We start from the raw sequence: 13,083 nt of genomic DNA, 5'->3' as shown, positions 1-13,083 counted from the left end.
TTCTCGTGATTATTTATAAAATGAGGTTCAGTAATAACCTGTAGATTTGCGTTGATTGGCTGCTACATTTAGGTTGCTTTGTGACGGAGTATCGCGTTGTTGATGAGTTTTCGTCGCGGTCCGGGGCGTCCGAGATGCGAATACAGGCCCGTAGCCAGACAGGGGCCACGGGGGGCTGAGCCCTCCTGGAACTACCATCAGCCCCCCTTGGCACTGAGGTCAGCCCCCTTGACATTAGGTAAAGCTATTTTGTGTAATTTGCTTGCAGTGAAAAGTGAAAATGTAGACAGATATTATTTTGCTCACAACTTTGGTGAAGGTTAAATTGAGGGAGCATGAACAGCAGCTATTAGATTCATTCATTTTATTTAAAAGAAGAAGTCTTAAGTAGCGGCAAGTATTTAGGAGATTCTCTTCTCTAGACTTCAGAAAGTTTCTTCATAGGAGAGCTTCTTTATCTGTACCTTCGTTGCCCCTGTTGCGACCTTCCGTTTATACAGGAATCTGTGACTTTGATGTCATTATGCAAATTCCCTCCGCATCTGCGTCAAAGGTTAACAGCTCCCAAGTTTTAGGAACGAAGGGGAGTTTTAGTGTTTCGACCAGGGAGTGGAATGTCCGTTAGGCACTATGATTGAATATTGTCCATCTTTCCTTGTGTAATATAAATATCTGTATCATCAAACGTAGTATGGAGTGTGTAGTAACGGATGATTTCAGTAGCAGCCAATTAACATTTCAAGTGATATTTCAAAAGATATAGAAAATATAGTATTTGTGTGATATTTCTAAACTTTATGTAACTTAATGGCCTCTTCCGCACCGCACACATAATTTACCTTCATTTAACACTTTTAAACTTTTGAAAAATGGACTTGATTTACAAAGCTTCCCCTGATAACCCGTGAACCCTCCCTGGAGATCGATTCTGGCTACGGGCCTGTGTGAATACTTCGTGTATACTCCGTATACAATAAAGTGTGAGGCCCTAACTCCTCCACACCCCTATACGTCTTTATGGCGTGGTGCAAAGCACAAGGGAGCACTTTCTGCAATATTTAACATAAAAAAATGAACATATGTCTGTATTTCTGCTACTGTTAGAAACCAAACCATCATTTGTCTTCTACCAGCAAGAATTATTGTAAGTACATATGAACAAGATCATCACAGTTGTCCTGAGCTTTCAGATCGAAGCGAAAGCTACAGGCCACAATCTACATAAGGATTTCAAAACGAAGTGATGACACGGCCCTCTTTAGTCTAAAGAAAAACATTCGCCGTATATGCGCGAATAACGAAATGCTAAGATGCATGCTATTGAGAACATGGTCCACTTGGAGCGACACGTGCAGCTTGTCGTGCAGTTTCAAATCGAAAAGTTGCATTTATTTCTTAAGATTAGCTTCCAAGAGACACGTGCTGCTTCCGTCTGAAAGCTCCCTTCCTCTTCTACATTCTGTCCCGGAAATTCCCGGAGAGAGCGAATGAATACAGGGAGTTTGTGCAGGTTGTAACTCGAGAATAGTCGACTAATGAACGCGTGAGACGGAACAGAATTGCGCGCCTTTGCTCCAGAGATTCCCCGGACAGATTATAGAACAGTGTCAGGTTTTGAACAAGTTAATCTTTGCAATACTTACATATCACTGAACACTTTAGTCCAATTTTCCCACAGCTACAAGGCTCCTTGTGGAGCCTTGAAGGCGTTTACAGACTACACTATGTAAAAAAAAATTAGCATCACTGTATTCTTATTACGGATGTTGACAAGTTTGAGTTTCGCATGGATGCATCTTTCCTGCACAACTTGAAATCAATTGATTGAAGCATTGGTCTGGTATCACTGCGTAGTGTGGTGTTATTATTTTGGTGAATTAGTGTTTGGAGTGTCCGCTAGAGGGTGTTGCAATCAGTTACTGCTGCAAGGTTTTGTAATCAATTGTCACCCAGATAGCATGTAAGTTAACTGCAAGTTAAATCGACATTAGATTTAACTTGCAGTTAACTTACATGCTATCTGGGCAGGAATCTGTAAAACGATTGTTAGTAGTGCAACTTGTGACGTGTTTTATGTTGCACACTACATGTTCATTATTGACAGTTTGGATACGTTATCATATTTGTGAAGTGTTCTGGTGGTGTGTAGTGTATTTGAGCGTGTTTTCTCGAAAAAAATGGGCAGAAAGTGTGACATTTCGCCACGTAAGCAAGGAATGGTTCTTGCTTTGCATATGGATGGTCATTCTCAGAGAGAAATTGGTCGACAACTTCAAATGCATCAATCCACAGTTAGCCGCTGCCTGCAAAAGCAACAAGAACATGGAAAATCATCAGAGAAGTCACTGTGGCAGAAAGAAAAAGACATCACCTCGAGTGGATCGTATGATAAAGGACATGGCACTGAAGAACAGAGGAATGAGTTCACGTCAAATTGCACATAATCTTCAAAATGAGGTGGGAGTTAATCTTACTCATGCTACTGTAGTATCCCGACTAAAGAAACAGGGTGTTTCTAAACACGTCCCACGTAAAAAACCCAGACTAACTGACGCACATGCAAAAGCTAGACGTGAGTTTGTCACACGTTATGGCGCATGGAATGATACAGATTGGGAACATGTGATATTTTCTGATGAAAAACGATTTAAATTGCTGGGGAATGACAGCTCAGTTAAACTGTGGTTGCGGAAGGGAGAAGAACTTGCAAAATCTTGTATTTTTGAAACTCAAAAGTTTTGTGGCAGTGTTATGATTTGGGCATGTTTCTCTGCAAAAGGGATTGGCAGGATGCATATTTGCACAGGGACAATTAAGGCTGATCAATATCTGGAAATCCTGAATCGGAAAGTTCTACAAACTGCAGGAGATCATTTTTCTGGACAGAATTTGGACTACTTTATTTTTCAAGACGATAATGCAACCTGTCATCGTGCTCAGGTGGTGAATAACTGGTTTCATGATATGAATATTGAAAGACTTAGTGGCCGCCAGACATGAATCCTATAGAAAACCTGTGGGCTATGATGTGCAAAAAACTTGGTAATCAGACGTACAGGTCAAAATAGGAACTTATGGCAGCAATTGTACATGTTTGGAATGAAATTGAGGTCGAATATTGTCAAAATCTCATTCATAGCATGCCTCGAAGGTTGGAAGCACTTAGGACGGCCAGGGGTGGCCACACTAAGTACTAGTCAATGTATTTACTTACTATCATTACAAATTGACATATCATGATGCATTTAAAACCTTTGTTCAATTTTTTTACTTGTAAAAATTGTCTTTGTGCGAAAACGTTCCACAAGCTATATTTGCAATAATTTTGTTATTAGTTCTGTAAAGTGCATTATGTACGTAACTATGACTTAAATAATAAAAATATATTTTACAGATATAGTGTTTTATATAATTGTTAGGAAAACAAATCGACAAGTCGAATAAAATCAATAAAACAACTGATAATTCACGAGCGAAATGCTAACGACCAAAAATAATGAAGTGATGCTAATTTTTTTTTACAGAGTGTATAATGCGAAGAAGCTCTGGCGGTGCTGATTCCTTGTCTGTTGATACTTTCTGTGATACTTTCAGAGAGTGGCACAAAGAGGATCAAAAAGACAAGACTTTTTGGTTTTCCAAATCCCTAACTCATCAGCTGCAACGGGTCCGGAACAAGTTTGTGGTCTGAATAGGTCTTGTGATTTTTTAGTAAAATATTATTTTAGATAAAAACTCTGGATCAACTGGATACAATACATCTCTGATTTTCACTTCAGAAGTGATTGATCCAGTGATTATCTCTTATTTCGTTCAAACTTAACATTTGCCAAATACTTAACATTGAAGACATTCCAACATCATGAGCAGCGGAAGGATTGGTTTTCGTGTTCCCTGTAATTGTTGACTTTATAGCATGAAAATCAGGGTATGATGGGTGAGATGGGAATCACTGGCACAAGTACTGAAAGCCTTTGCTTATCCCTTGATTAGGCATGCCAAAAATCCGCTTAGCATTGAGTCAGTCACTTCTCTGCCATCCCACACAACTCTTCATGGGGCGTCATATCTGACCAGATCAGAGACCAAAACTTTTCTGATCGTGTTATTGCGGTTTGAATTGTTGTTTTAAGTCTACTTTATGCACGAATATAGGCTAATCGAGACTGGCCTACAATTTAAAATGGACTCCAAATCACTGTGTAATGTGCCTCCACCTGGTATCGAACCCGTGACTTGTTGATTAGATTGGCGTTTTATTCTTAAATAACCCTATTGGATAAAGTCAATATGTTCCTTTAGAGATGCCTTGACTTTCAGACCAAACACAGGTGACACTGTTGTTGTTGATTTGTTGTTTTAAGTCCACTTTATGCACAGTAAGGCTAATTGGGACTGGACCTACAGTTTAAAGTGGGATCCGAACCACTTGTGCCTTCACCGGGTATCGAACCCGGGACACACACAGGTGACACTAAACTATTTCCTATAAAGTACTGCATGCAATGATAAAAACAATTGAACCATAAATTACATTCTTAAAGAAAATGTAATAAGTCCAGTTTTATAGAAGATATATTTATTTCTATAGAAGAGAAATGTATTTGCAGTTGCAAAACATCACGTACAAGGTGCTTGCTTCCATGAGTTCCGCGCTTGCAAAACGAGACGGGAAAATAACGTACAATTTCTCGCTCATCTAGCACCCAAACGAAGCATCCTAGAAGAAAAATGCGCAGAACCTATTTTGTAGAGAATTTTATATAGATTATTTTTCAATTTAACCTTCTTTTCTGTAAAATGCTATCCAAGCAAGATAATTGCAAAAAACTGATTTTGGGCACAATTTTTCAAAGATCGTGACCAAATCCGGTGTGGTACAGGGGTGCAAAATTAATATGTCATTAAGAACCGTTTTAGGAAGATAAAAAAAATGTTCCAGCTTTTCCCGTTTTCCTTATTGGATCCCCCTTATTGACTGGCCTAGTATACGGGCCGCAACCTGTGATGTTTAAAGGACTGATGACGTCAAAGGATTAGTCGTGTAGTTTTGGGGAAGTACATGTATTTGAATGAGCGAGTTGTTCGAAAAGAGTTCCTGTAAATATATTTATTTCAGACTACGAATAATAATTATTATCGCAAATTAAACATAGTTATGTCCTGATCAGTTACAAGTAAATTTATGCGTTTATATGTAATACAACATTTAATTATGTGTTATAAAGAAGTGTGTTCAACCAGTGCTAAGTACGACATTTAAGAACTTCTGTATAGTAATATTAATTCACGGATGCTGAACTTGTAACTACTAATTATATTTCTTTATTTAACACGAAAAGATGTTGATAGCTATTCACATATCCGTATATAAGTATCTCGGAGGCCCCGCGCGGTCTCGAAGTGCAAGTCTTACATACAATGTATCATACGAGGCATATCCAGAAAGTAGAGATACAACGCATGTAGGTCGAAGAGAAATTTCGGTGTGTATGTGGCTACACTGGCTTTGGCCTTGATCCTTACTCTTTCTTCTCGCATTCGTTTGGCAGTTGTCCCAATGAATAAACGGAGCGAAAATTGTGGGTGTGTCAGCCCTTAGGTTATTTTCACCCGTCATATTATATGTACCCAAGCCCTTTACCATAGCTGAAATCAACACATGTTTCTGAGGACTAAAATCTCCTTACCTAGATTAAACGCTGATGCAGGCTGCAGAGGGGCACTTTGCACATATTAGAACAAAACACAGGACAACACACAACCCTACAGAGTATTGTATTGGTTGTAGATCCACACGCGAGAGTTTTGTTGACCTGCAGAAATCCAGTTCATTGTGGTGTAGTTATACGTGGAAGTGAGGTTGACATTTGGGTTTGCAGAAAGTGTGGTCTAGTAACACGTGTTTGAAACGGCAGTTCCAATCCACAGTTCCGCTAAATATGAAGTGCGTTCCGTCACACGGTTTGTCAACGCAAAAGGTGGGCGCCTAGCGGAAATTTACAGACAAATTGTTGCTGTTTATGGGAACATTATGAATAGACAAAATATGACGACGAAGAAAGCGGAAGTGGGCTGTCTTTCATCTCTGAAGAACTTCTTCATAAAATTGAAGAAATTTTCGCAAATCGGGGATGACGATAAGAGGATTGCATGACCTAATTCCCAAATTGTCTGTGCTGACATCACGATTCATGATTCTGTGACTGTGAAATTAGGATACAGAAAATAGTGCACGCTCTGCGTGTCCAAATTGTTAACGAACGAACACTAACGGATGGGTTCAAGACCAACTTCCTGAGAGGAAGGAGATCCGTTTCTGGAATCTTGTAACGGAGATGAAGTGTGGGTTTGCCTCCATCCAGCTGATTCCGTGGAAAGGCACCATACGCATTCTCCCCTCTCTCTCTCTCTCTCTAAAAAAAAAACATTCCGGGACATTCCGCGAATGTCACCATTGCGCTTCTGGAAAGATTAAAGTGGGGTGTTTTGGATCATCCACCGTATAGTCCGGATCTTGCACACAGTGGCTTTCACTTGTTTCTTCACCTAAAGAAAATTCTCGGTGGGAAATGGTTCTACGACGACGATGATGACTGAAGCAGCCATCAGACTTCTATGGCTCTGGGAAAAAGAAGTTGGTTCCCATACTTAATAAGTGTTTGGATAATGGAGGCAACTATGTTGAAAAGCAAAGTATGTACTGATAATTCATTTGTAGTGGAAGTTTCGTAAAACAAAAAGGATGTGAATGAACACTGGCCTTTGTATCTTTGCTTTCCGAACACGCCTCGTACTATCCCGCCTAGAATTCTCGTCATGCTGGAATTTTTTTAAATGCCACACTGCTTTAAATACATAGTTCAAACAGCAAATATAGCGAGCTTCTTTACTACATGACTTCTTCAAAAGTACAGCCAACGGCAAAAGAAACAGTAGGCAATTAAGTTTGTTTTCCACAAACAGAGAACAAACAACACCTGCTTCGAATCAACAGGATTCCATTCCTTTAAACAACGCAGGATGTAGAATAATAATAATATTAAAAAACTGAAAATAGGAATGTAAAATTTGTCTGCTATTATCATTGCCGTTGGCTGTATCAAGCTGATATACCCGATTATTTACAGATTTTTATAGGATCGCAAAGTCCTTCAATGATAGTCGATTAGTGTAAATTGTTGATCCTGTACTGTTTGGTTGCACTCATTCAGGATAAAATTACCCTTCCAGGCGGCTCGTTTCGTTTGAACTAGGTGTTAAACAAAATAGTTGTTTATCTATCTAAACACTGTGAAAGTTTGTGCGTTCACATGCTGTGCGTGATATTTGTACTAAATTTCAAGGCGAGACTGAGACGAGAACGAGATAGACATTTACAATTCGAGACGAGACCGAGGTTTTCACAAGTCTCGTCTACCATACGTACAACACGCACGACTCGTGTTTTATTTAAGTTCTCACTGTTACATTGCAAGATTTGACACGTGCGATTCCCAAAAATCGAAGAAGATCGAAAGCCATAGGAGTGACAGCAACTGTATTAAAGAAATTACCAAGACGTTTCAGGACTTCATTTGTGTTTATCTGTGGCAGGAGAGCGAGTGACATTTTCTAAATGCATAGCGTCAAGTTGCAATGTATAACGGCAAATGAATATAACAAGATCTCAAATCATTTGGTGGACTTGGATTTCGGTATGACACGAACCAAATTTATGAATATGTTAAAAGGGTACTCTCTTAATAATGTATTTACTATGAGAATAGGATTTGTCATATTGAAGTTTGTTGTAATGATATATTGTACCAGTGTTTGTGATACTTGTTTTGTGTAATTCAGATGAAATGTGTAAATATCTGAAAATTTCTGTTGTCGCAGTTAAGCAGTAAACCTGTTCTGTCACCAAGATGTATGTATATATATATATATATATATATATATATATATATATATATATATATATATTATGTATCATCTGTCTATGTTTGTGAATATGTGTGTTCGTAAAGGAGGAAGGAGGGAGAATGTGTATGTGCGTACATACAAGTTGTAAATGAAAATGTAATATTTTGATATTACCTTTCTGTAATTGGAGACTTGTCTCTGTTGAAGGGAAATAAATAAATAAAATGTACGCACGAACAAATTCGGTCAAGTAGAATCTGAAATGTATGCTCAACCTCAGGGAAACCGAGGTAAAGACGATGCCGAATAAATAAAAAGAGAAAAAAAAATAGAAAAGGAATAAACGTTGTTGCGCCGTATTAAACTTAATATTGCATTCAGTTTTCAAATTAATCTAATTAATCAAATTAAAATGTTCTTGCTCGGGATTTAGGCTAGGCCTAACTGTTTCCATAAGAGTGATAACGAGTTTATACTTATTGATTAAAAACTGGGACTGGGCCTACAGTTTAAAATGGAATTCGAACCTACTACGGCCCTCCACCGAGTGATTGATTTAGTTTTCTTTTCTGCCACTTTTGGCTAATCGGGAAGATGAGGATGAATGGTGATAATAGATGAAGGAACAATCACAAACACACGAGTCCAGCACCCAACACAAGCGTCACGGTGGATTATGATGGCTCCAGACGCCAGAGCCTCGCTAGTCTGCAAAATGCAGTCCGAAGAGTACTACGTGTAGGGAGGTTGATATTTTGGTGTCTTTGGAAAGGGTCACTCCTTGCATCCATCCACGGCGTATCGAACCCGAAACCCATTAATTAGAAGGCAACGACCAGGGGCGTATATTCTAGGCTACCTAGGCTATCTGCGAAGCCTGAAGTCTAGAGAATAAAATACAGGAGAAAAATCGATCAGAAATTGTAAATAATATTATTCATATCAGTGAAATGATGTTGCTGATTCTGGAGTTGGCAACCTGATTTCTTATGAGTTGGCAACATGATTTCTTATGAGTTGGTACATTCATTTCTATTCATAGCCGCGTGACACAGTGAGATACCCCAGATCTTGGTCACAGTATACGCCACTGGCAACGACGTTACCACTATGCCATCGGAGAGGCACTGCATGCATCGAGCAGTGGCGTATGCTAAGTTCCAAGATCTGGAGTATCTCACTACGACACGTGGCCCTAGGCTATGGAGGAATGGAGAAGACTAAAGTTTGTAAACGTCGTGTACTAAACCGCCCCTTATAAAGTGGGTGGCACACTCGTTTAGCTCGTTCTCGGCGTCTGCAAGGAAGTCACGTTGCTATGCCAACGGCAGCGTGATTGGAAACACTTAAAAATCAGGTTGCTTACTTCACAATCACCATCATCATCTTACTGAAATTGGTAAATTTGTTCACTATTTCTAATGGATTATTCTGCTTTTTAGTCTCTAGGTTTCAGGCTTTGCAGATAAGCTAGTTAACCTAGAATAAAAGCTACGTAAGGACAAAACACAGGACAACGCAGAGAGTTACTGGCTGTGGGTCCAGGCGCCAGAGCGTCGTTAGCCTCCAAGACTGCAGTTACCTGGGCTCACTACGTGGAAGTGAGATTGACTTTTGGGTGCCGACTTATACGTCCCATAACATGTAGATAAGTATATGACACAGGAAGAAAAATGTTGGTTTTGAAAATCTGTGTGGATTACCAGTCCTTAAGAACCAGCCCCCCTTCTCACACACTCAGAAAAAAATCCGACCCCTGGCTACAACTTATTAGAAATGCCTCCTTGGTTGTGGTAGATAATTACAAAAAATATCATCATAACGTTTTTAGATAGGAGATGCATTCCCACGTCAGCTCTAAACTAAAAATATTTACCACCCTGGCTTTTGACAGTAGTGAAGATCGAAACGTGCAGATGCCTGATACAAAAATGGATTATATGCAAATGCGAAACCATGTATGAAAAGAAAACTGTATTGTATAATTGAGTCTTATGAAAGGATGAAACCATAGAAGAGCGCATCTCAGACAATATAAGATGGGAATTTTGATTTTGTGAAGTGGGGCGAGTGTTTACTGCCACGACCTCTGGGAGCTAGTTACAAAGCTGAAGTAGACCAGTTTTATGTGATTTTCTTCAGTTTCTCAATTTGTAAGTACTACAGTCTTGATCGTCATCATAGGAGCGTATACATTTATTGGACTTGAAGTTTTACATTTAGCTGTTCATACCCAGCTTTCTAGAAGTCATTCCATCCTTTCATTTTAATTCATTGAAAGGAATGCGTGTAGCACTGTGTCGTTGAAATGCAAGTTGCATCCTTCCATACATATTTGACTAACTTTCTTCACACAAAAGTTCATGCTGTTATTGAGGAAATAAAATTACTCTTACTGTCAGGAATTCTGAAATCATAATTGTATTTTAGTTGCATCATAGACATGAATTTTTAAGTGACTGAAGTTATATTAATTCAAGTCAATACCAAAATAATTAGGTAAATAAGAAGTTCGACCTTAGTGTTACCAGAAACACCTAGCGAGATTGTATTTCAAATGTAACTGTAAAAGCAAACGCCACATATTAGTTCAAGGGAGCATTGTTTATGTTCCTCGTAAAACTAGAGAAATCTAAGATTTCACTCATATGGGGTAATTTAATTTTCAACTATGGAGAATATTCAGAAGCCAGTTGGTACTACACAAAGCAAAATAGAGAACATAATACAACAATGTAAGTTGGATATATGTATAATGTATATATACAATGTGAATAAGAGAGCTTATATTGGACATTTTGAACGCCCTTTGAAAGAAGATGGAAGAACACGGAAATTATACATCAAAGGGACAAGGAAAACACAGAACGCGTATGAATTGAAGCACATGTATTATTGTTTTGTAACGTGTTAGTTTTAAACTCAATTCTGGAGGATATAGGTTATACCATTAATTGGTATGAGATACATATCTATCGAGATATGTAGTAGGGAATCTAAAAAAGTTAGTGCAATCTACTTTTTCAAAAGTACGTAAATTTAATGGTGGTATTACATAATTGTATATTTTCTTTTCAGACCATCATGGCCTACATGTACGAAGCTCGTCTTGCACCATGGCACAGTTTTTCGAATCAAACTGTGATCGACAAGGTGCCACAAGAAATGCTTCATCTGGTAGATAGTCACTGGTAAGGATATCACGTTGGCTCCTCGTTAAGTCTTGTAGCATATTTACCCATGGAAATGTAAAAGGTCCAGCAAAATTTGTTCCTTCCTCCACCTCTCTATAATTGCAGTCCTGTATATTAACTAATTTTGATTGAAATATTTGAACACGATTTTCATGTAGGTCTTTGTTTGGAATACAATTTCAGTAATTTTGGATATCTTTAAGTATGTCAAAGCAATCAATCAAGTCACTAAAAATAAGATTAGTTGTTTAATTGGAAGCACCAGCGTCTTATAAATTAGTAATAAACAGTACAAACAATTATTTTTATCTGCTACGTAACCTCATGCGAGTGCCGAGTTGACCCTCCCTAGGGCAGGACATGATTATACTTGTAAGTGACCTTCCATATATTACAATATGGCCGTGTCCCAAAGGTGCAAGACCGTACTTGAAGCGAGCATCCTCCGAGTATGGTCTTGGAGTGCGGTCTTGAAGTCGTGGACTGAAAGTGAAAGTCTTTCGAATTGCACTTCGACTGCAGCGCCAAATACGATCAGTAGATAAACCTTAGTACTCGTTGTTTTCCCCACGTTTTAAACACTTGTTTTTCACCATAGAAATCACGTTGCATTTTCAAATGTTCGTACACATACATTTCCACACATTAGAAGCACTGTAACCAACAACTTGCTGACCCATAACGTATATTTAACCTGTGTTGCTGGCTTTCTATCTCCGCGATTTTAAACAAACGAACAACGAGTGTGGAAATCACGTGACCGAGTCAGCTTCCATCTGCACATTTAGCTATGCACTTGCGTACTCCTGTTCTTGGCGCTTTCGAACTCTACTAGGTGACGTCACTTCCGCCAAAACCATGCTTCAAGTACGTACTTCGTACCTTTCGGACAGAGCCTATGTATTTCAATTACAGCTATACGTTCCAAACCAAATGATATATTGCTTGGGACGTTTGAAACGTTTTTCTCTACCAGGGTTAAAAAATAGCTTGGAGATTATAAGAAAAATCTGTGATTCAGTATATATAGGTCTAATTTCTATATCTGGGCCAGAAACTAACTTAAACATACAGAAGGTAGGGGAGGCCCGTCGATTCAAACACAATGCCATTTACCTACTGGCAACGTCGTTGCCTTGTAATCAAGGGTCGCGGGTTCGATACCCGGTTGGAGGCACATGGTGGTTCGAATCCCACTTTTAACTATAGACCCAGTCCCGATTAGCCTATCTGTGGATAAAGTAGACTTAAAAATTCAAATTCAAATACAATGCCGATTACACGCTTTTAGTGAAACTAAAAGGGCTCGAAACGGAAATGTTCAAGAAACGGAACTCTTTATTTTCGTTAAATGGTATTCCCTTTTATATCCCTTATTACTGCGGCGACGAGGTTAACGACCAGTGAAATGACAATATATTAAATAGTTACTATTACAATATTTGCATAAACATAAAATAATGCAAAATTCATTGTACAAGTGGCTTCTGGAATTTTCTACTTTTAAAATTTAAACAGGCAGATATCGTGAATGATTTCGCCTAAAAGGAAAAAAAATACATTGTCATAATATTTTTTTTAAAAAAATGAATTCGTGCAGATTCTTCAATATTGTTATTTTGTTTGCGAACAAATATTGGATTTTTTTGTTTGACTGACTTGAAATTTGTCTGTTGGTTAATGGAGACAATGAAGAAAGGACGACAGAAAAGCACCGAAAAGAGGAAATTCAAGAAAAAAGGAAGTACGGTATATGGTGTGCTGGTTGGAGTTCCAGTACTCCTACTTGTCTCCTATTTAAGCCCGCATCACACGGAACTGGATTTCCAGTAGGTATGCCCTAGTTGGCGCTGGACTGGCTACCAATTTGCTAGTTTTCGCTTCACACGATACTTATCAGCGTACTTGTCGATAGACTTTTGTTCCCATACGAGGGAAGTTGTAATGGCGCCGCGTGAGATGTAAACAATGTATCACTTCG

General features: G+C 38.7%; 1 protein-coding gene across 1 annotated transcript in view; it reads left to right on the top strand.

Moving 5' to 3' along the window:
* Positions 1 to 9,978: 9,978 nt before the first annotated feature.
* Positions 9,979 to 13,083, top strand: part of LOC145993989 (rhodopsin-like) — a 58,312-nt gene continuing 55,207 nt past the window's right edge. The window contains exons 1-2 of the mRNA XM_083130023.1: positions 9,979 to 10,061; positions 10,987 to 11,099. Coding sequence (XP_082986149.1) covers positions 10,993 to 11,099 — 107 coding nt within the window. The 5' untranslated portion in view covers positions 9,979 to 10,061; positions 10,987 to 10,992. The remainder of the gene's footprint in view (positions 10,062 to 10,986; positions 11,100 to 13,083) is intronic.

This window comes from Lepisma saccharinum, chromosome 10, assembly GCF_977018435.1.
Source record: "Lepisma saccharinum chromosome 10, izLepSacc3.1, whole genome shotgun sequence".
Lineage (NCBI taxonomy): Eukaryota > Metazoa > Arthropoda > Insecta > Zygentoma > Lepismatidae > Lepisma > Lepisma saccharinum.
Note: the sequence above shows the minus strand (reverse complement) of the source record. Positions and strands in the feature narration are given on the sequence as shown.